This window comes from Dermatophagoides pteronyssinus, unplaced genomic scaffold (genome assembly GCF_027571235.1).
Source record: "Dermatophagoides pteronyssinus isolate colony J.1.1.1.1 unplaced genomic scaffold, Derpt_VIB-CSIC_2022.12 sq0028, whole genome shotgun sequence".
Classification (NCBI taxonomy): domain Eukaryota; kingdom Metazoa; phylum Arthropoda; class Arachnida; order Sarcoptiformes; family Pyroglyphidae; genus Dermatophagoides; species Dermatophagoides pteronyssinus.
Genome location: NW_027461552.1, coordinates 342,756 through 366,937, shown reverse-complemented (window position 1 = coordinate 366,937; position 24,182 = coordinate 342,756). Strand labels below are relative to the sequence as shown.

The following is a 24,182-nucleotide window of genomic DNA, read 5'->3' as shown; positions in this document are numbered from 1 at the left end:
ATTCTGTTCCTCTATTCGTATGAATCAATGACATTAAACAGCAACAACAAATATCATTATTGTAAAAGCGCCAACAAAAACTTGATGAAAAGTCACTTTAGCTAAAAGAAAACTTTGAATTCATTTTTATTATATATGATTCAGGCAATAACCATAGTTTATATATAAGTGGATTTTCATCAAGTATTATCCCATGTGATTCAAAATTTCAATAATAAACAAGTATTGAACAAACAAATGAACAAAAATTCAGTAACATTTACATCACTATAAAAAGAATCAAAACTGCCGATCAATCTATCCGAATTAAATGATTTTGCCTAAAGCTTTAAGAGATTGAATTCATTCATTCATTTTTGATTTCAGAATAAAGATTGTGAAAATTTGTTTATAAATTATTTATGTAAGTTTTTGTCTTAGGAAAAAGCCCCAGTTTTCATGTTGTATTTTTCTATAAGGAAAAGAATCAACCTTTTTTCTTAATAGACATCTTGACGATGAATGATTATCCCAATGATTTTTTACACCTCAAGTTGTGATAAGAATCAATTTTTTATTCCGGATTTTTTTTTGTTCTTAAACAGTCTGAATCGATGTTTGAAAAGGATTATTTGCATTTTCAAATTAAACCGAATGTATGTAATAATGATCAAGTGAAATCATCGTTTTTATTGCGGAAAAAAAACTTTTCAATCAACATAAACGTGATTGATTATCGATGATAATCATCTGATAAAATTGTTTTTCAGGTTTTCAATGAAGATTATTCCCTTAAATGGCTTTCTTCCTTGAATTCAAATTCAATGGTAGAACTTTTCTCTTCCGTTCTTGTCTGTGCATGAGAGGAAAATTACTCAAAAAAAAAGAGAGAAGATTTTGATCGATGTTCACATTGATCATGGATGACTGAATAAACATCATTCATAATCATATTGAAATACACGTTTATGCTTTAATTCATAAGAATCAATGATAGTAATAACATAATAATTTTAACTATTAGTAACAGTGAATTTCATCAAAGTAAAATCTAATATATCAGCTCATTTGTTAGATTATATTGTTTTCGATTATCATTTCCGTTGTTTATCGTTTATTTTACATCTTGACAGTTTGATTATATTCCTTTGTCTTGATTTTAAAAATTCCACATCATCATAAACATTATAAACAAAATCATTGTATTATAATGACAATAAAAAATAACAATAATCTTAATGCACAAGTAGAATGAATGTCTCGTTATTAATAATAAATAAATAAAAAAATGACAATAATCTTATCAAATATCATGAATATAGTTGTTTTTGTATACGATAATAAACAAACGGGAAAAACAAACAAAAAATGAATGAATAGTTTCATAAATGAATAATTTAGATGTATAAAAAACTGACTCCTCATCATCTTATTCGATATAATATCAAACTTTTGTTTTATATCATCATTCAATCGAAGAAACGAGAAAAAAGGATTAGAATTGTCGATTGCGACAATTTGTTCTTTTCCGTAAAAAAACTAGAATCGAAAAATGAAATTTTACAAATTCCACAAAAGTCGACAACTAAACAAAGTTAAAAAGAAAAAAAATTTACAGAAAAAATTTTATTTATTTATTATTATCACCACCATCATCATCATCAACATTTTTTTTCTGTAATTAATCATCATTGTCATCGAACAACACTGATGAAAGAAAATGAAAAACAAAGAATTCGAAACAAAAACAAAACAAGAAATTCTAATAATCAAAAAAAATTTAAATATTTCTTTCACATCAAATTAACAATTCAACAACAAACAGAATCAAGTCTGTTTTTCATCCATCAATCATAATCGTTCATATAACCAGAATTTTAAAATAAGAAAAAATTATGAACATAATTGATTAGAGAATAGATCAAATCAAATATACAATGAACATCTGTTTTTCTTTTTGTGTAGTCTGTATTCAATTTTGTTATTCATTAAATGATGATGATTTCTTTTTTTCTTTTTTTGTTAGTTCAAAGATTAAATTGATAATCTTTTCGCTGAAAATTTGTTTGATTTTTTGCCGACAATGTTATTGTTGATGATGTTGATAAAGATTCTTGTTGTGGTTGTTGTTCTTGTTTTTCTAATTCCAATTGATGATGATGGCAACAAGGACATTGTATATCATTTATTGGCAGCTGTTGTTGTTGTTGTTGATGTGAATTCTGTTCTTTAATATTATTGTTCAGAATTGGATTCGTAACCGGCGAAACAATCTGATTAACATGTAAACTATTGTTTCCATCTTTCGATATGTTCGAATATGTTGCTGTTGATTTAGGATTAGAAATGATTTCGACATGTGGAGTTGATCGTTTACGATCCACCGATAATACAACACGAGTTTGTTGAAGTTTTGGAATAGTAGAAGTTGATTCATTTCGATTAATGTGATTGGTGTTGTTGATGGTTTCGTTATTATTAGATTCGAATGAATTGGTTGCAATTGAGATCGATTGATGTCTACATTTTTTTCTTGCTTTTTGTTGTTGCTGTCGTTTTTCACTTTGTTGATGGCACACTTTGTTTTCACTATTATCATTGGTATGATTTTTAGTTGAAACTCCATGATCATTTCCAGCGGCTTGATTCTCTATCGAGATATTTTTTTCAACTATTATCTTTTCTATATTTGTTCAAAAATAAAATAGATAAATCGAAACAAATTAATTAGATTTTATGATTAAAATAAAACAAAATAATTTTCAAATAAAGATTTCTTTTCAGGAATCAAATGCTCAATATAAATGCTAATTTATCAATATGTGAAATGATAATTTTTTGTTGTTGTTATTGATGTGTCAAAATGAATTGAAAATTCTAGTAACGTATTAACCAAATTTATCGTTATCATTATTTATATACAAACACAAAGTTAAGAAATCATTCATCATCATCATCATCATCTATTTATAAGCTCACCGGCGGGTATCACCATATTCGATATAACACTATATATTACCGGATTGTTTGTCTTCAGTTTTTTTTTTTTTGGCTAAGGAAATCGTTTTTATTGAAAATATTGTACGAAAGTGAAAATTGATATCCAATTTTCTTATCAAGCACCAGATTCAATTTACTCTTCATATTGTATAAAAATAAGTGAAGAAAAAAAAAGTTTGACCATAACAAAAATAAACTGTTCATTTGTCAAAAAAAAAACTTGACTGAATTTATAACGGTTGAAAAAAAAATCTTTTAAGTATGTGAAAACTTTTTTCTTCCAAACTAAAAAGAATAATTTAATTGACAGTATACAAAAAAAAGCTAATTGATAATATTCACACAAGTTTGAACAATATTATTCAGTCAACATTCTCCACAATCCATTTATCATCGTTGTTGTTGACCATTATGATGATGGTTATGAATGACGATGTTAGACATGAAAGAAAAAAAAAGTTTTATATCTTTTAATTTTCGTTTCATATTGGTCAATTGTGTGTGTGTTTATATTTGTGATCGGTAACCGTTGACATTTAATGATAACAAATTTGTCATTTTTTTTCTTGCACTATTATTTAACTATCAATATGAAAAATATGAACAAACAACAAATATGAAAACTTTTTTCCTTACCAAACTCTTTATTTTTTTCATTCATTTCACTAGAATATATGAATTGTATTGAATGAAAGGATTTTGACAATTGTAATATAGTACAAGAATACACAGCGGACAGATATGAAATGATTGTGATTTGTTTAATGATATTCAGTGAGGGAAAAAAACGACACCTTCTCTCATGAGTATCATCATTCTGATTAGTTGTTCAAATCATTTTCATTATTATTATTATTTTTTTTTGTAATGGATAGAAATAAAATCTTTTAACGGAAAAGATTTTTCTTTTTGTTGTTGAATATTAATGAGAATTATCTAAATGATTGAAAACGTTTGGGAAAAAAATTTTGGATGAGAAATTCTTTTCTCTTTTGTTGTACATTTGAAAATGTTCATGAATATAAATAAATTATCGTTTTATACTGATAATGATGATGAGTGAAACAAAATAGAAAAAAAAGAAGATATTATAATTGATTTTATTGAACCGGAATAAATTTCAATTTCAAGAGAAAAAAGAATAAAATTCCCATATCTCGAATTAAACCGAAAATTTTCCCACATAATTATTTCCAGAGAAACAAGGTAACGAATAAAATTGGAAAAAATTCATGGATTTAATTTCATTAAAAAAAATTCTTATAAATTTGAATTTGTTTTTTTTTTTTGCTTTAGTTCATTTCAAACTTGATACACTTCAATTATATGGGAAAAAATATGATCTCACGATTTTTAACGGATGAACAAATCACATCATTCAATGCTTTTTTTTTGTGATCATTGAAATCAACCATTTGAATTGTTATTTGTGTGAAAAAAAACTTGAAAATCTTAACGAAAAAATAATTTTTGAATTACATTTAATCTGATAATAGTGATGAAATAAAAGTTTTATCATTATTAGATATCCAGAAAAAAAAATCCAAAGTAATTTACCGAATTGAAAACATGGAAAAGAATAGAAAATGGACGTTCCCTGAGTGAATGGTGAGGGAAAAAACAAACATAAATGTGTAAATTATCATTATACTGTTATATGTTTTTATTTTTCAATCATAATAATAATTTTTTTATCCATCCATTTATCCATGTATACAAGCCAGCAATATAGAAAAGTTTTTCAACTAAACTTTCCTGAAGTTGATTTGATTTTATCGTTTCACTCTCTCTCTCTCTCTCTCTCTCTCTCTCTCTTCTTCGTCATCAACGCTTGTTGTTTTGCAACAATGGCCAAAATATTGGTAACAATAAAAGAAAAATTCAATTCAGCATCAGAATCATTCAACGTTCGTATGGCAATGATTATTTTACAAATAAATTTTTTAAATTATTAGATAATAAAATCGTATCGGTAACATTGATTTAATATACTAAAAAAATGTGCCTTTTTTTCTTTCTCAAATGGAGTATCCTGACAACATCACTAATGTAATGTTTACTATTCTATTTTAAAATTGAATTGATTCAAAAGTTAATAGACAGAAAAATGAGATTCTGTTAGTTGAATTGAATCTGTATCCAAAAATTTCTACAGCTGTCAAAATCTAATTTTGTCATTTTTTTTTGTATTTGAAGTCATCCATTTTATTTATTCAACATTTGAAACTTTCTATCATCACTGGATTCATCTATGAATTTAAATGAAATGATTCACCGATTATGGACCAAGAAAATTGGATTTAATTTCAACAACAAGATTATCATCAAATTTTTGAAAATTTTTTTCATACATAATTCAAAAAAAATTTGAATTTGATCAACACAATCATTTACATATGAAATTCAATATTTGAAAAATATAATAATAAAAAAAATTGCTAGAAAAAAATATATTACGATGATGGTATAATGATGATATCAAGATCGATACACTAATATTGTGCATCCATTATTGATTTTTTGAATTTTTGTTATTGAAAAAGTTTATTTAACTGCAAAAAAAATGACTATCGATGCAAATGACAATTGAGAATAAATTGAATGTTTATCATCATCATCATCATCATCATCATCATCATTATCATTATAAATGAAATTCTATATAATATAAGAATGTTCATTTGTTTATGATAGAAGAGCTTTTTTTTGCAATGTCCACAAGTAACCATTTGATAAAATAGAATCAATTTGCTAACGATTGGTCTTTTGAATCGAAAACATGAAGCCATATTTCAAAAAGTAATACAATCTTTTTCTCATTTTTTTTCATTAAAGATCACTTTATGTGGTGTGACCAATATTTGGATAGGTAAACAAAAAAAAAAATAAATTGAATTCCCTTCTATTGAATATAAATGGTAACTGTATATTTGTTTTTTTCTTTTTATCAAATTATTGTATTGAAAAAACGAATTTACTTTCATGTATGGCAGCAGTGTTGATTGTATTAGTTGAATCGTGTTGAGCATTAGAACATTCTGATGTTTCATTTGACGTATTAATGTGTATGTATGATTCTGATGTTGTATCAATATGATTTGGAGATTTCAATTTCATCGAAGGTAATCGTTGAATTTTGGATTGACTTGAATGACGTCTTCGTTTTTCAGAAATTATATTTGTATTTGTAGATGTTATCATTGTAGTTGCCATTGTTGTTGATGTTGTCGTTGTTGTAATTGATGTTATCGAATTCAATTGTGTTGATGATGATGATGATATTGATGATGGTGGTGGTGGTGGTAGATTTATCGTAACTGTAGGCGTTATTGATTTTAATTGTGATGAAGATGATTGAGGTGGCACTGGTGGTGTAGGCGTTGGTGCTAAAGAACCCGTTGTTGTTGTCCAGCTATGATGTGTAGATGATTGAGGCGGTGCCGGTGATGTTGTTGTTGATGGCTGAAATGGATCGGCTACATTTACCACTCTACGTCGTTGTCGTGGAAGTTTTTCTCTTGCTTGTGTATGTGAATAAAACATTGTAAAATTTGATACAATTACAGGTACTGGTAATGCAATAGTTAATACACCGGCTAATGCACATAATGCACCAACTAACATTCCGGCATAAGTTTGTGGAACCATATCACCTAAAAAAAATGAAAGCCAAAAAAAACATTCTGATGAAATTGAATCTTTCAATTAAATTTCAGAATATTTCCAAAAAAAAACCTGAACAAAATTTAATGATAATGATGGAATCCCTTTGAATTAAAGTTTTAAAAGAAATATGAAATAGAATTTCATAATAATAGTCGTTTGTTTTCAAACCAAAAAAAACAGCTGACAACGGAAACAAATTCGTTTTTTATTTTTACTTGAAAAGGTTGTTTTCCTGTTTCTGACCTGTTTTTTTATATGTTTGTCAAAACTATTTAGCTTACGTTTAAACTTTTCATTTAATTGGATGGTTCATTATTATAAAGAAAAAAATCCAGAAAAAGAACAACAAAAAAAAACATAAAAACATAATATTATATGGTTAACCCGAATGAATTTCAATTAAAAGACAACAAAACTCACAATAATCACAATCAAAAAATTCTAAACATTCAATTGACTTTTTCATATTATTAAAAGTACGAATAGATTGCTTTGAAACATGGAATAATAATAAAAAACGAAGAATTAATTGGAATCTCGGCATTCAGAGATTTGTATTTTTTTTTTGAATTGAATTGAAATCTAATTCCAAATACAAAAGAATAAATATTTCTACATATGATTGTTATGTGTTTGTATGTTTATATTTTCACAACAACAAAACAAAAATTGACTTACCATAACCAACCGTAGTCATGGTAACAATCGCCCACCATAATCCTTCGGGTATACTTTTGAAATCATTTCGTGGATTCGCTTGTAAACGTTCAGCATAATAAACTAGACTGGCAAATATAACAATACCTAATACCAAAAAGAATACCAATAGGAATAGCTCTTTGGCACTGGCACGAAATGTATGTACAAGTATTTTCAAACCACGTGAATGTCTTGTTAATTTAAATAATCTTAATATACGAATAATGGAGAAAAAATCCAATATATCAGCATTAGCTAACTGTACAGATGCAGCTAATGATTGTAATATTAAATCCGAATAAAATGACAAGGTTGCTATGGCATCGATCACATTGATGGCATCTTTAGTAAATTCCAATTTACTTGGTGCAACCTATTATTGATGAAATAAAAGAACAGACAACAACATAACAAAAACGAAAATTATTATCAAATGCTTAAAATTACAAAATAAAATTAACATTTGTCAAATATTATTATTGTAAATGAAAAAAAAAGTTTGAAATTCATATCGTCAACAACAGAGATGATCATTTTAACAAAATTAAAATACATAAAATCAAATTTAATAAAAATGAAATTCTACCAAAAAATAAACAACAACATCAAAATGTGTCAACTTTTCATTTTTTTACACTCTTTATTTTCAAATCAAATATTCTTATTTATTTAGACATACATAAAACATTATGTTTATATGAAGTGGAAAAGGAAATCCATTAGATTCGGGGTGATGATTTTATTATTATTATTATTTTCTGCTTCACCTAACATCTTCATTTCATTTTTTTTTCTATCAACAAAAGATCAATTTCAATTTTGACAATTGTATTGACAAAAAAAATAATAACATTAATGCTGTTTTGATATTTTGTTTCACATAACATAGTCGAAAGAGAGAGAGAGGAAGAGCAAAAAAAACCTGAATCAAATATTCGTATTCATTCGTTCACCATTATTATACGTTTAAATAAAAACATGCAAATGAAAATTGAATTATCATAATGGCTATATGATGATTATTTGCTTGCCTCAAGCCAATAATAATCAGAATAATGAATAATGTTTAAATGAATCTTTGACCAAAAATACATGAACGATTCTTGTGTGTCGTTTTTTTTCTTGGCGACAGAATTCCAATAAAAGGCTATCTTTATCTTGTTGAAGAACACCACAGATATATGGATATATTGTTTCATTTAATAATTTTTTTTCCTCTCGATGAGAACAATATTTCATTTCATTTTTCCATTGAAAAAAAATGAATGATCGAATGATTGAACATAAACAGAACACTCAGAAAAAGACAACAACCAAAAAATTTACGAAACAAAAAGTAATTGTCAATCGTTGAGCGTATAAAAAAGATAGCAATATATTTGTTGTTCAAAAAAAAAGAAATGAAAAATAAATGATGAAAAATTATTACGTGAACAAAATTTCTAATAAATTATTTTTCATTTTTTATTTTGTCTTTGTTCTTTCGATTAGCTAGTTATTTGAAATTTTTTATTTTTTAATATGTCCAGAAAATGAAACCATCTCTGACAAACTAATCGAACAACAGTGAACAAAACATCGAAAAGAAATGTTTCATTTAAGTCACAAATATGATTTCTATAACAGAATCATCAACAACAAAAACTATACATGATGATAATAATGATAAAAATAATGTCTAGACAATGTGTGCTGTTTTCTTGTTTTGTATTTGGCGTAACCGAATGTACGATTTGGAATTTCGATTTTTGTTACGTTTTTTTTTTTTTTTTGGCTGTTCATGTCTAAATTTTTGCTTTCATGGAAGAAAAATCGATGAAATAAAAGCTATAGAAAAGAATTTTTGGAAACAAAACAAAATCAAGTCATACAATCTTTCCACACCCTCCCCCCACATAAGCGTAACAACCCACATAAGTAAATCAAGCGAAAAAAAAATTTATCGAAAATATATTTCGACATTGAAGAACAGAGTTATTATAGAATAATGATAATAATAATATGATGATGATGATTGCAAATGGATAATTGGTTTTTTTTTGGTTGTTCATATTCTTATTATCATCTAAATATCGTTTTCAACGCGATCTAAAATAATATAGACACACAAACATATATGAATTCAGGAAAGACAACATTAAAAGAATTTATGAATTAAAACAGTGAAGCCCACTTTTTTAGGTATGTGAAATGGTAGTTTTTTTTGTGGATAGCTATAAGTTTTGTACTTTTTTTCATTTTCTCTCATCATCATCATCATCATAAGAATTTCAAAAAAAATGAGGAAATGTTCTCAAACGAGTCGCTTGGGTACTATTTTTCCGATGATAGTCAGGAAAAATAAAAAAAAAATAAGAAAAAAAAGGAAATACGATAAGCGCTATATGCTATTTGGTACAAAGAGAGAAAGTGTGTGTGTGTCACGATAACAAGTTGAATCAGTCACAAGAAAATATTATCAATTGATTTTAAAGAAAACAAAATTATGAGATAAATTCATGAATCTTCATCTCTAAATTTCGATTGACATTTATCGTTAAAAAATATTATTTCGAAGAATTTATTCTTTTTGGGATGTGACTTCTTTTTTTTTTTGTCATTGGTCGACAAGCGAAAAAAAAGTGACAAATTTTTTATTGTAATAACCAATAATGATTTGGGGAAAAAGAAAAGTTGGACACATTGAAATTCTCATTATTAATTTTTGTTCTGTGTAACCAATAGAAGTGCAACTAACTAACTGGTAGTAATAAAAAAAATTAAGTTTGTTGGATGTGAATTCGATTAATTCGAAAGAAAGTGTCAAATTTTTTTTTCAACAAACCAATTAATGGACCAAATAGAATTTTTTTTTGTTGCGTACTTGCACACACACACATTGACAAAATAATGAAATTAATTTTTATTTAATAAAGTAAAAATCCGTGAAAAAATTTTAATTTCCCACACACACACACACAACAACATTTTTTATTATGGGTATTGATTTTTTTATTTCTAACAATGCTTCAAACTTACTTTGAATCGATATGTGCTTGCTAAATATCCATTAGTGAAAGGATCAAAGCATTTTTATTTGTTGAATACTTTTTTTATCACAATTCTATGAAAGCAGGAAAAAAAATTCCGCCTAAAAAAAATTCTGTTGAATTCAATATTGTGCATGGAATCCCCAAAAAAATGGCAAAATAATAATACTTTTGAACGAAAAGAAAGAAAAAATATATTTCCGAATCAAATTCAATTTGTCAGCCATATTATTTTGTTTATTTTATAAAGATCAGATTTTTAGGATGAAAAATAAAAATTGGCAAATGAACTAATGTTAAAAATTTTTATCAAAGTTAAACCCAAACGACAGGCAACAGAAAAACAAAAACAAAATTGGAATCCAAACAAAATACCCAAATCCCGCAAATGTAACAGCGAAACTAAGAGAAAAACAAACAAACCAAAATCTCATTTTCAAATGCAGCCAAATTTACGGTAGAATCAGATGAAAAAAAGCCCCGATGAAACAAATCGGCTAAAATTAAGATCCATTGTTTTTGATAATTTTCGGCAACATTCAAGCTTGATCATTATTGAAATGATGATCCTCTTTTAATTGTATCACAATCATTTATATAAACATAATGGCCTCATGGATTTGAATGCTGACAAAAAAAAGCTATTGCTAAATATTGAATGTGATTCTATGTTGAATGAAAATAGGTAGGACATTGTTTTCTTTTTTTTGGTTTTGTTTTCATATTTTCTTAGATATCGGTTTGGGATTTTTTGTGTGTTTGACTACGATCAAACAAGCACTGTTTTTATTTCTACATATATGACAAGTTATATGTGATTAATATAAGATGATGGACAAAATGAGGATTATTATAATTTTGAATGAATTATTTACCGATGTATTTTTCTATTAAACATACATACACACATTGAACAATGTGAACATTTAATAGAAAAACAAAAAATTCATATGAAAAAATAATAATGCATATCGATTCTGCAAATCGTCCCATTTCTAAACTATTCATTTATTTTAACAACAAAAAAAAATTCAGCCTAATGGCAATGTTATCAATGTCAGTTTGTTGTTTTCCTCTACGCAACGATAAACTATCATCATTCACCATCGTTACGAAGTATATATTTTTCTTATTCAGGAAAAAAAATGCAAAATTGTTTATTTTTTAGTTATGTGAAAATATTTTTGTTTCATCGAAAAATATAAATAATATGATGATGATGCTTTTGGATTGGTTTTTTCGTTTCGGTCGCTTAGCGATGATGGCCATATATTTATCATCATCATATTGCATGCGTGCATAAAATGCCATGACAAAGTCAAAGTCATAGCCCATATACGCAATGAACAATGAACAAGAAAATAAACAACAACCAAAAAATATTAAACGGGATAGAAAACCCGAATAAACGAAACGAAGAAGAAAAAAATATTCATTAAGACTAACCGAGAAAACAGACAGACAAACAGATATAATGCCGAAGGAAAATGCAATGATCATTCATAAATCATATTTTTTCCCATATTTTTTTGCAATATTTGCTTCTAAAGGGAAAAAATGGATAAATTAATCGTGTGACAATGATGGACGAAGGTTAGAACTATAGAGCTACTGGTTTCATAGATAAATAGAAATTTTGTAGTAATAAAAGTATGAGATAGATAGAATTAATTCATTCATAACGGTCATATCTAAAAAAAAGAAGTTATATTTCAAAATAACCATTGGTCTGTCGACGAATGGTGTATTCACGTCATATTTACGGATAAATTGTTTTTATTCATACCGCAAAGTTTTCTCAATTCTCATTGTAAGCGATAATAAACGATTTCTAAATGATCAACAAAAAAAAATGTTTGTATGTCTTTAACAGAATTTCATGGATTTTGTTGAATGTGATGAGAGTAAATACTTGATTTAGTTATTTGAAATAAATACAGCAATCGATACAACATTATAATTTTGAAAAAAACACTCTTATCATTCAACGTTTTGGTCTTCCTGTTTTATTTTTCTTGAACATTGCCATTTGATTGATTAAAACATGGACACACACACACACAATCATACACGGACATACACACATGAAACATGAATCAAAATGTAAAAATAAAATTCTTTGCGAACAATCAACTAAATGGTCAACAGTGATGAACGAATCAAGAATTGAATAAATTATTTTTTTTTTTACCGTTATCTGTATGTGTGTGTGTATGCGAAATAGAGAAAAACTTGTCACTCTCGAAAAATGTTATGTTCCATTCATTCATTCATCTTGTACCAGAATTTTTTCATTTTTTTTCGTCTGTCAAGAAAATTTTTTGCCACCATTTTTTTTTATGACGAGAAAACTTTTTTTTTACAACAACAATTTTTAGAATCATTATCATCATATCATGATCACAACAGCAAAGATAATTTCCAAAAAAAAAAAAACACAAAATTCTTTTAAATGCTTAATGTCACGTAATATATTTGTTACTTTTACTTGGTGATGAAATAATGATCCAAATTTTCTTTTTTTTTTAAATATAACATACAAACAAATCTTTGTAACTTTATCCATATAGTTTACTATATACTTATTATTCATGTCAAACATTAAAAAATTAGATAATCATTATTTCTCAATCTTAATCTTTTATTTAATATTTTATGATTTCTGAAAACAAAACAAAAAACTTACCAAAAATCTGGTTGCAATTTCAAACGAAAACCAAGCATTACAAATAGCTTCAATATAAAAAAATGCATCATGTGCATCGGTTTTATGTTTATCCAAGGTCCATGATTCTTTCCAATTTGTTGTTGATGATGATGATGATGATGATTTTGATTCAGTATTGTCAAAATTTTCATCATCATTGAGGTTATGATCACTTTGAATATTATCACCATTTGATGAAGATGATTGAGCAATCGTTGACGATGATGATGGATGTGTATGAGAAGGTGGCCGTTGTTTATGATTATGATGTCGATGTCGATGATGATTTGAATGAATAGAATATTGGTCATGATGATGATGTTGTTGTTGTTGTTGTTGGTGATATGGTATGGAAGAATAACGAGAATAAGGCGGACGAAAATTTGGTGGCTGTTTAATAGTACGGTTGTAAATGACCGGTACACGCATATTTGGATGTGTTTTTATACAAAATGAAAATATTGATACACAGATAAAAAATACGGATATTATTGCCACACCCTATAGAGAAGGGGAGAGAAAGAGAAAATGGAAAAAAATGATTAGTTTTTGTTTTTTAAATAATACAAATATCAAACACAAAAGTGATAAGTGATGAATGATGAAAAAAACAATGAATGAACGACAAAACAAGTCCAATCAAAAAATCCGTTATCGCTTGTTGCCCTATAGGTTTTTATTCTTTTATTCTCTTTTTCTCTCTCTCTTTTGTTATGATCTAAATCTGACACAAAGCTTAATAATATGTTCATTCAGCGATGATGATGATGATGATGATGATAATAATAAGAATCAATAATTGATCAACCGATCATCCTCAATCTTGTGTGGAAAAATATTTAAATAATTTACATGTTTAAACTGCAAACATTGATAGTGAAGAAAAAAAATTCGATACAAACAAAAAAAATAAATCATAGAATCCAATTAAAATGGCAAAAAATTTTTTTTTTGAAAATGAACGAACAAGCTTCCGAAAATTTATTAAGCTTATATAGTGGGTGGCTGATATTTAGCTTTTGCTTTTGTTTAAATAATATGAAAATATGAAAAAAGAAAATCTCTTTTATGAAACAATAAAAAAAACTTCTTCTTCTAAATAATACATGCTCATTATAAATAACAGAATTCATTATAATCGATTCTTTTTTCTTCTTTTCCACATAAAACTAATATTTTCCCCTTAGTATTCGAGTATGTAAATCATTGATGAACCATTTAAGCTATAAAAAAAATATTTTTTATGAAAATAAAAAATCAAATCCAACAACAACAAAGCCTGAAGCACCAAACGATAACAATGAATTTTTATCATATCGGAAAATTGTTTTGGGTTGTTGTTTGAAAAAAGTCAAATAATTTTTTTGGTTCAACATTTATTCATGTTTTTCTGTTCAAAAAAAAGAAAAAGAAAAAAAGAATATTCAAACGATTGGGACAATTTTGTTTTTATTGCTGGAGAAAATATATTTTTTTTCATTGGAAAAAATGGAAAATAATTTTCATTTTGTGAAGTATGTACTGAATAATGAGCACCAATAACAATAATAATAATAAAAACTTCATTTTCATTCTTGAATGGTAAGATTCAAAATGATTATTTTTGCTCTCAAGAAAAAACTTTAGTTTCGGGAAAAAGAAAAATGAAATAAAATTCCTGATCACACACATACACAAACAAACAAACATAGAATACTGAATGGAAGCATAATTTTATATTAATTTTGTGGTTTTAATGTTTACAAAAAAAAATGATAACAAAAATTATCATAATGAAAAAGAACATTTTTCCTCATTGACATTCGGGTTTTTTTTTCTTCAACTTATGTATCTTTAAAATTTATCTAAAGATTTAGATAAATTCTTCGTTTTTGTGTGTGTGCATTTGATAATATAGCTGAAAGGAATTTCCTGAATAAAGTCAGGAAAAAAAATGTTGAACATAAAAAAAACAAATATTGTCAGAATTAGATGATTTTCTCAACATTTTAGCAAAAATCATGTTTTCTCCTTTCCGGTTCGCAATGATCAATTTAAATTTCAATTATACAATGAAAAAAAATGTGGAAAAAAAAATTTACAACTTACACAAAAAAAATAATACAATTTAAATAATATATTAGATCCCCTTATAATATACAAGATAAGATTTCATTTTGATTCTTATTTAACTTTTAGCTATCATGACAATGAAATCAAATAAAATCTATGCAAATGCATTTGAAAAAAAAACTAGAGAAAAATTCCTTGCTTAATTTGATTGAAAAATTGTTGAAAAAAAAAGTTTTTTTTCCCTTTTGTTTTCAATATTTAGTGAATTATTATCATTTGAACGTATTTATTGCGTCAATGGTGGGTGAAAAAAATCGACATGAATAACTCGAAAAAAAACTTGTTCTAAAACAATTTTGAGTAAAAAATTTTCACCAAATAAAAAAAACAGAAAAAAGAGGTAGAATGATAATAGAATAATAGTCATACAATATGAACTAAATTTTTTTCAATGAAAATAAAAAAAAAGAACAAATTGAAATGAATATTGCTGTATAAAGTGGAGAGAGCTGTGAAGAATTTTTATAAAGTGATGAGAATGAAATTTTTTCTTTTCTATTGCCAACTTTCCCAAAGGATTTATCCACCCACCAAGGATAAAACTACATCATTATGTATGAACAAAGGGAGATATTTGGTTTGAAAACTTTTATGTTTTTTTTTCTGCCTTGCTCGAGAATCGAGAATTTCAATGGGATGAATTTTGTTTTTTTGAAAAAAATTCAAATAGAATTTATAGCATTTTTTTCGTTTCAGATAATATGTGAAAGTAAATTTGAAAAAAATTACAAAACTTTTTTTTGCGACATATGATTTTCTTTTAAAAATTTTCATTTTTCTCTCTCTCTCTCATTTTTCATAATAAATTCAGTGTAAAGAATTGAATTGTTGAATTAACTTCAGAATTAAATATTCGAATGTTTGAATTTCACCGAAAAAATAATGAACAAATTGAATTTCACAATTGCTTCGACGATCGTTAATCCTTTTGGTTTAGTTTCCATTATCATTATTATTGACTTGATAATTAATGTGAATAGAAGTGATTAGAATTTCAAATGAAAGTAAAAAAAAAGAAGATTTTTATTCACATTGAAGGTAGCTAAATAATTTATTTCATCATCATCAATTTTTTTGCTTTTATTTTATTAAAAAATTATGTGAAAACCAAAAAAAAGATGTCATCAAAAATAATTTAAAAAAAAATGAAAAATTGATAAAATGAATGGAGCACATGATTGAAATTATATTTTACAGTTTGTCATCCATCAGAACCAAATGAAGTGAAGTGTAATATTCTATTGAATTCATGAAAATATAATCAAATCAACAAAATCAAACTTACTCACCTTAGCAGCATTAGATGAATACGGTTCATCAAATAATAACCATATTTTAGGTTTTAAACGTTGCCATCGTGTTAATTTTCCTTTACGATATTGTTCTTCATAGCCAAATTTTTTTGACATTTCCTCTTCAGTAAGGCTTGCCGCATCCATATCTAATGTATCCAAAATGGCTAATGTTTGTTGAGTATCACGATGACATGTATATGTCATCCAACAACAAGGTTCAACCTTAAAATAATTTTTTTTTTTTGGAAAAAATGATCAAAAGAAAAAAAAATTAAATTTGCATAAAGTAATGATATTCTTATTTACACATAGCAATGAAGAAAAAAGGGAAAAAAAATTATAAATTCAATACACATACCTGATTTGCATCAAGACCCCAGAATTCTAGCTCCTCTTCAAATAAAGGGCCACAAACATTGGTTGGATAATGTAATTTTCCGGTTCGATAATAATTTAAAATTTGTGCAAAAACTCCCGGATGTCGATCAAAAAAATATTCATTTAAAACAGGATCATAATTTGCAAGTGCTTCAGTTAAACGTGATAAACGTGTTGCTGGAATCTTTCTTAATGTTGTTTTATATGTTTCAAAACGTATACCACCAACATTTAATATCACACGATTATTTTCAACAGTATTACTGCTACCCATACTGCTTCCTCCGGAAATACCCATAGATCCGGTACTAGTACCATTGGAAGAAAAAATTCCAGCATTTTGATGATGATGTGGATAATGATGATGGCCACCACCACCACCACCACCAGTACGAGTTGTCATAAAATTACAACCACCACTGCTAGCGATTGAACAACCCGTACCGGTTGGAATTAATCCACGAGCAAACATGATTGTACACGTACACTTTAACGAATAACGTATGCCAAATCGTTTCTCTATATATATTCAGGTTAAATTTTCTTGCCTCTTTTTTTTATTGGTCTTGTTCAATTTTAGTTCATTGTAGTATACATAGACAGACAAACACACACACACACATATTCGGCGATAAACTGAATCAACAAAATCGATCAATCACTCTAGGTCGCTATGAAACACATGCTGAAAAAAAAGACTTCGATCGGCAAATTCGGGCATATTTGATCGTCGTCATGTGTGTGGTGTGTGTATTTGTTGATAAATATCGTTGATATCTTTTTTTTCCTTTTGTTTAGCTGCTATGAAATCATTGATCAAAAAAAATGAAAAAGATTTTTTCCTTTTCTTTTTCACACCACTTTCTATCTGACAAAATGCGTAAAGAATGAGTATTTTGTTTCGCGGTTCTTGATTTGTCGAAATCTTGTTATAGTTGTTGTTGTATTATGATGGAAAATCTGCCATACGTCAATACGGAAAAATCAATTGATGAAATTGGAGTATAGACAAAAATATATAGTGAAAAAATGCAAGAAAATAGAAAAAAAAAATCCAATTAAATTTTTTTTTTTTACTTTAGAACTTTTATATGTTGTATTGATGAATTGAAAATAGAATGATAAAGAAAATAAAATGAGCGATAGGCGGTCGATCTTTTAATTTGTGAATTTTTTGTTGTTGTTGTTGTTTTTCTTCTCTGGCATATTTTCATCGGAAATAAATAAGCAGTGGGAAAACTTTTTTTTGAAAATTGAAAAAAAACTGTTGAGGGAATTCCGGTTTAAATTTGAATGAATGAATAAATAAAACAAAATTCCGGTATGGGAAAAAAAATTCAGATAATGATACGAACAACAACAACAACAACAAGATAAGCTGGAACATTTGAAGTTCATATATATGTCATTGATAAAGGCTAAACAAAAAGTGAAATGAAGAAAAAAAATTTAAATTTTAAATTTTGTAATACACTCGACACTCAGCCGGCAGAATAATGAAGGAAAAAACAAACAAACAACAGAATATATGAGAGAGAGATTGGCAAACAATTGATCATGGTTAATGGATATAATGAAAATAATGTGAAAAAGTGTGAAAAATAAAAGCCAGAAAAAAAGACATCGACAAGATGAGTTGATGATTATTATAATCATCATGAGAATTTCCGAAAGATTTTTCAACTGTTCTAAGCTATTGGATATTCTATACCATAAGTATGTGAATTTTTTGGTTTATTATCATTGATCTTATTTTCATAATTGAATAAATTTTACGATGATGATTATAATGATAATATTTCATATCGTCAAATAAAATTACCAATCGATTTATACAGATGCATTTTAATGAAAAAAGATTGAATGAACAATAATAATATTTTGTTTTGTGTATGTAAGATGATCAATGATAACATTTATCATTAAAAAAATCAACACTATTCATTTTTGTAAATGGATGAATGGAATTAATAACATTCTTCTATTTGTTGTTGAAATGTTATTTGACATTTGATTCTGAATAAATCAATGAAAATAGAATTTAGCATGAAATAATAATAATAATCTAATAACATAAAAAAGTAAAACACTGGCTGGCTGGCTGAGACGAAACACTTTTTTCTATTTCAATGCGCATGCTCGAAAAATGGATGGCTTGCATTTTTTATTTATAAGGGTCTTTTGGTTTTTACATAAACAAATGGCTGGCTTGCATTGGACTTGGCCTTATGACTAAGCTAGACTTCGTCTACTTAGTAGACGAAGCCAATGGCCAATGGCTTGCAATGCTAGTAGTATTATAAACAAACAAACACAAAAAAAATAACAATGAATGAATGACAAAATCACGAAGTATCAAGAAGAAAAAAAACATGAACACCAAAATAATGCATTCATCATTATGGAAAATACAAAAGGAAATTTAAAGAGAGAGTGAATGAAGAAAAAAACCGATTCAATTTGTCTTTTATTGTATTACATACAGATTCTCTTTAACTGTTGAGGATTGCTCGATCAACAATCATTGTATATTATATTAATGTTAATTAATTAATGTAACTGTTGTTACTACTATATATACAGACCATAGTTCAGTACTATTAAATATATCTTTCTACCACTCTACCAATACTTCAACTGCACTATACTTTATCAATATTAACACATTTATCAAACAAACACACAAAGAAAAAATCAAATTGGATTCACAATGTTTTTTTCTTGTTGTTACTTTTTTTTGATTTCAGTATTATTCTTTCTTGTTTGGAAATCAACAACAATAATATATGTTGTGAAATTTATTAAATCAAGTATTGTTCAATCTAATATTTCAAGTATGTTTCAATTTATTGTTTATCTAATGTCCATCTATGTTTGTTTGTTTACATCATATGTTGTTTAACAAAAAGAAACGAATCATAATTATACATCCGGTCGAAACAATTTGATTGTTAGTCATTAGATACCAGAAAAAGAAGAATACGGATGTAAGCTTTTATGATGATGAATAAAAATTATTGAAGGAAAAAGTAACATTTACCAAAAAAAAAAAATAAATAGGAAAAAGAAAAGGAAAAATCTTCAAATGTCTTGTTAATCATTATTGCAGAATCGATTTACACTATTTAGCAGTTTTGTTGTGAAGAAAAAAAAAATCAAACGTCAGAAAAAATTATTAAAACAGAATTAATTAGTATAATGAATGAAATAAAAAAAATGGTTCGGAAAAAAACTTATTGTGAAACTAGTGAGAAAAACGAAGAAAATACTAGACACTAATTTGTCTTTGAATTTTTTTTCCAAATCTATATTTTCCAATGATAAATCTAAAAAAAGAACAAAACAAAAAAAAATTCAAAATGAACTTTTTCTTCTTCTGTATGTGTGTGTGTGTGTGTTTGAGTGAATTATATATTACAAACAAAATTCTCTTTAATAGTTAATGTTCATTATCATTAATGATTATTATTGAAAGGTAAATTATAGTGTATGGTGTATGCAAAAAAAGAAAAAACAGAAAGTAGAAAATCCAATTTAGGTTTTCGAACGAAAGAAAAAAAAAATTCAACAACAACAATAATGAAAAAAAAGTTCTAGAAAACAAAATTCAAAAGTTTCGATCAATTTATCGAATGAATTTAATTTTGACAAAAAAAACAAAATAAAATGAATATTTTTATAAACAGTAAATCAGGAATGACGAAAAAATCTAAAAAAAAAATTTAATCTCGATTGAAAATAAAGAATATTATTGCATTGACAATACGATACGATACAATGAATGATTATTATGATCGTGAAATTTTTTTTTATTGATATCAATCGAAATCAATCATGATTCTGGATGATTAAGAATTCAAATGATGATATTTCTATACGAATGTAATATAGATAATAATGATTATAATCAATCACACATTTACACACACAAGCAAACACATTTCGATTTAATTTCGGCATGAACCATTTTTATTTGAAATATATCAACCAAATCAATGTTTGCACAACACACACACACACACACCAACTTTCAAATAGATAAATCGAATATCAAATGAATATATCACAATATGTTGAATATTGAATAATAACCGAAAATTGTTAATGTAATAAAATAAATAACAAGATCAATTTGTTGATAGGATTTGGATTTTTCTTTCTCGATACTTCTTCAATCGATTATTGATACATTTTGGTTGTTAGAATGACAATAATGATCATTGATCATTTTAATGATGAAAAATGATTACTAAATTGAATGAATCAAAATGATTTCTTATCACTATAATCATTACTACTTATTTCAATAAAAATCATATATCAATGTCAGAAAGAATAATAATTTTGAAAAACTAATTTATCATTAAAATTTCTAAATAACTAAATAGAAATGAAGCAAAATTATTTGAAAAATGATAAGAAAATTAAATTATACATTTTGTTAAAAAAATTGTTGAATTTTTATTTATGTAAAAAAATATTTTCCGTTTGCAAAAATGTAACAAAACAAAACGAAAAAACACATACACACAGATACAAATGATTAACTAATGCAAAAAATCTTACCAAACAACATTCACACACGTACATTTATACTTTGCCAAAAAAAAAAATTCAATGAAACTTCCATGAGAATCTAACTAGATTATGTTTTGTTTTATTTTCCAACAAACAAAAAGAATGCATTAGAATATATGTTACATAAAAAAAGAAAACTTAATAATAATAATGACGACCATAATGTGTAAAGGCATACCACAAGGGGATCTTCTACCTCAATCGTAATAAAAATGAATCTATTTAAATCAACAATAACACACACGTACAAAAAAATGAGCAACCAAAAAAAAAAAAAACAACTAAACTCTGGTGAACATACATTCAGGAACTGGAAAAAAATATTCAACAACGTACGCTAATATATACAAAATGGTTAATGATCGCTCTCTCTCTCTCTCCCCTCTCTCTGATTGAAAATAGGTTTCATGAATCTTCAAAATGTATACTTTTTTTCAGTATTCACCCGAAAAAAAATTCCAGTGTTTTTACATAATTTTGGCCTTAAAAATGGATAACTAAAACAAAACAAAACAAAAAAAACTTTGATTGTAGTAGGTTTAAGGTAATTAAAATATTCCATACAACCAGATGTATAAAATGAACAAAAAAATGAAATCATTGATAAATTTACTAACGAAACAACGATATACAGAATATATTTTCTATGAATTATTTTTGTATTTAATTTACTTGAATACCATTTGTACTATACTATAGAATGGAAAATTTACATAAAAAATAAGTTTTTTTTCATTTTTTTTTGTTATTATCATTATTTTATATTTGGCCAGACAAAATAATGTATTGAATTTTATACTGAAAGAATAAAAAGGTACAGCATGCAAGTTAGCCAAATTAAAATTGATGTAAATGATAATGATGAATAATTATAATATCATTAATTTTCATCAGAAAAAACATGATCGGCTTGTTTAACAAATAGCAAATAGGATGGATATTGATTGGTTTAAATGTTAAACTTCAAAGAATTATTAAAAACCAACGAAAACAACAAAAAAGGATTAAAAATTTCATGATTTTCATCTTCTGTGACAAAACTTTAATGAGAATTTTTCTGTTGTTTCGGTTTTGTTGTTTTTTCGGTCAACGACAACTTTTACAAGATTTATCTCTATTCAAAGTCTGAAAAAAACCGATGCAAAGTGAATAAAATACAAGAGGATTTATTTTTTGTTTCGTCCTTATTGATTTGTTTAATCTCAAAGTCGTTCAATAACAAAGGAACATTCAATATAGGCAATATTTCATGTTGAACAAATTGTCATTATCAGAAATAAAGAAACAAAAAAAATACTATAGTTTGTTCCAATTAAAATTGATGTACAATATCATTAAACATGAAGTAACGAGATCTTAAAAGAAAATTGTCAATGAATTTTTCCAAAAGCAGCTAAAAGAATCAATGATTGTTTGTTTGATTATTCTGACATCAAATAACTAAACAAAAAAAAAGCAAATACATGTTAATTTCGAGAAGAAAAAACAATTAATTCAAAATTGATTAGTGTAGAACTGAAAGAATTTGATGGGAAAAAAATCAACTAGTAAAAAACATTAGCAAAAAAAAGGAAAATATTAAAAAAAAATTCTCTTTATTCTGATATTAAATATCAATAAATTTCAATATCTGTTGATGATCCATCATATCTCAAACAACATTATTAGGTCGTTTCAAATTACAAATTTTCATTTTTTTTATAACGTGCCTTAATAATGATGATTATAACATTTTGATTCAATGAAGGATATAGTTTATTATTATTATTATTATTCATAATTCGGATATTATTATCTATAGGATATACACACATTTATTTATGAAAATGGACTCATCACCATCAATCATATTCACTATTGTTTTTTTTCACTGATGGTTTATAGCTAAAACTATAGCAGCTATTTTATGTTATGTAATAAGATCAAATGGCTGTCATTCAATATAGTGAAATTTATCTTCAAAAAAATGGATGATTTTGGATGCCACAAACAACACACACACTATTATTTCGAAAAGATTTGATGGTTTTTTTATTTTCCTTTTCTTTATAATTATGTTCAATAAAATTGAGAATAAAAGACACACAAGCAAGAATAAATATTCAAAAAACCAAAGTCGGTTTAGTTTTTTTTTCAATATCAGGATTTAAAAAAATTTGAAAAAACCACTTTGATTAGCCATGACAAGTGTACAAGTATTTGGGACAATCTTGAGAAAAAAAAACTTGAAAAATAATGCTAATTCTGTGTAACTGAATTTTTATTCTTCTTAGCTTTGCCTTCATATAAGATTAGTAATGTTGTTTATCATTTTTTTCCGAAAGAGTAAGTTACAATTGAAACTTTTAATTTTGAAAAATGGAAATCTTATGAAAGAAATTTTTTTCTGATCTTAATGAGGAAAAAACAATATCACAAATTGTTTGTCGAGAAAAAATCAAATTATCCACAAGTCAAAATTGATTAAAACAGGAAGCTCACCTATTTCTCAAGGCTGATATTCAATTGAAAAATTTTGAATGATGATAATGATGATATGAAACGAAAATTGCCCAACTAATATTAAATGAAAAAAATGAAAAAATAAATTCGCACAAACACACACATGAAGAATGTGAACATAACCGAATCTAATAAATGACAGACTGATATTATCGATGGCGCTTTACTGACACTTTTATTCACATTTTGAACCAAAAAAAAGGAATGGAGAATTTTTTTCCATTCCATTCTTATTAT

The 24,182-nt window shown here is 26.2% G+C and overlaps 1 protein-coding gene across 2 annotated transcripts; it reads right to left on the bottom strand.

The window, feature by feature from the left end:
- Positions 1-1,590: 1,590 nt before the first annotated feature.
- LOC113791851 (uncharacterized) lies at positions 1,591-24,080 on the bottom strand. 2 transcript variants are annotated; one of them, XM_075823402.1, is made up of 7 exons: positions 23,925-24,080; positions 16,846-17,825; positions 16,482-16,709; positions 13,060-13,581; positions 7,324-7,717; positions 5,958-6,632; positions 1,591-2,662 (listed from the first exon to the last, which is right to left on the bottom strand). In XM_075823402.1, the coding sequence occupies exons 2-7, from the start codon at positions 17,335-17,337 to the stop codon at positions 2,007-2,009; spliced, it is 2,967 nt and encodes a 988-aa protein (XP_075679517.1). In that variant the 5' UTR covers positions 17,338-17,825; positions 23,925-24,080; the 3' UTR covers positions 1,591-2,006. The 2 variants fall into 2 exon arrangements, with proteins under 2 accessions (XP_075679517.1, XP_075679518.1); XM_075823403.1 differs by lacking the exon at positions 23,925-24,080 and adding an exon at positions 18,688-18,784.
- Positions 24,081-24,182: the final 102 nt, after the last annotated feature.

What these genes read in the sequence shown, in the direction of transcription:
- LOC113791851 (XM_075823402.1), bottom strand. Translation starts at nt 17,337, where the DNA reads ATGTTTGCTCGTGGATTAATTCCAACCGGTACGGGTTGTTCAATCGCT. An exon ending in ATTCATCTAATGCTGCTAAG is followed by an intron (nt 13,582 to 16,481) that starts GTGAGTAAGTTT and finishes CCTTCTCTATAG; the next exon opens with GGTGTGGCAATAATATCCGT. An exon ending in CACTGCTGCCATACATGAAA is followed by an intron (nt 2,663 to 5,957) that starts GTAAATTCGTTT and finishes GAACAAATATAG; the next exon opens with AAAAGATAATAGTTGAAAAA.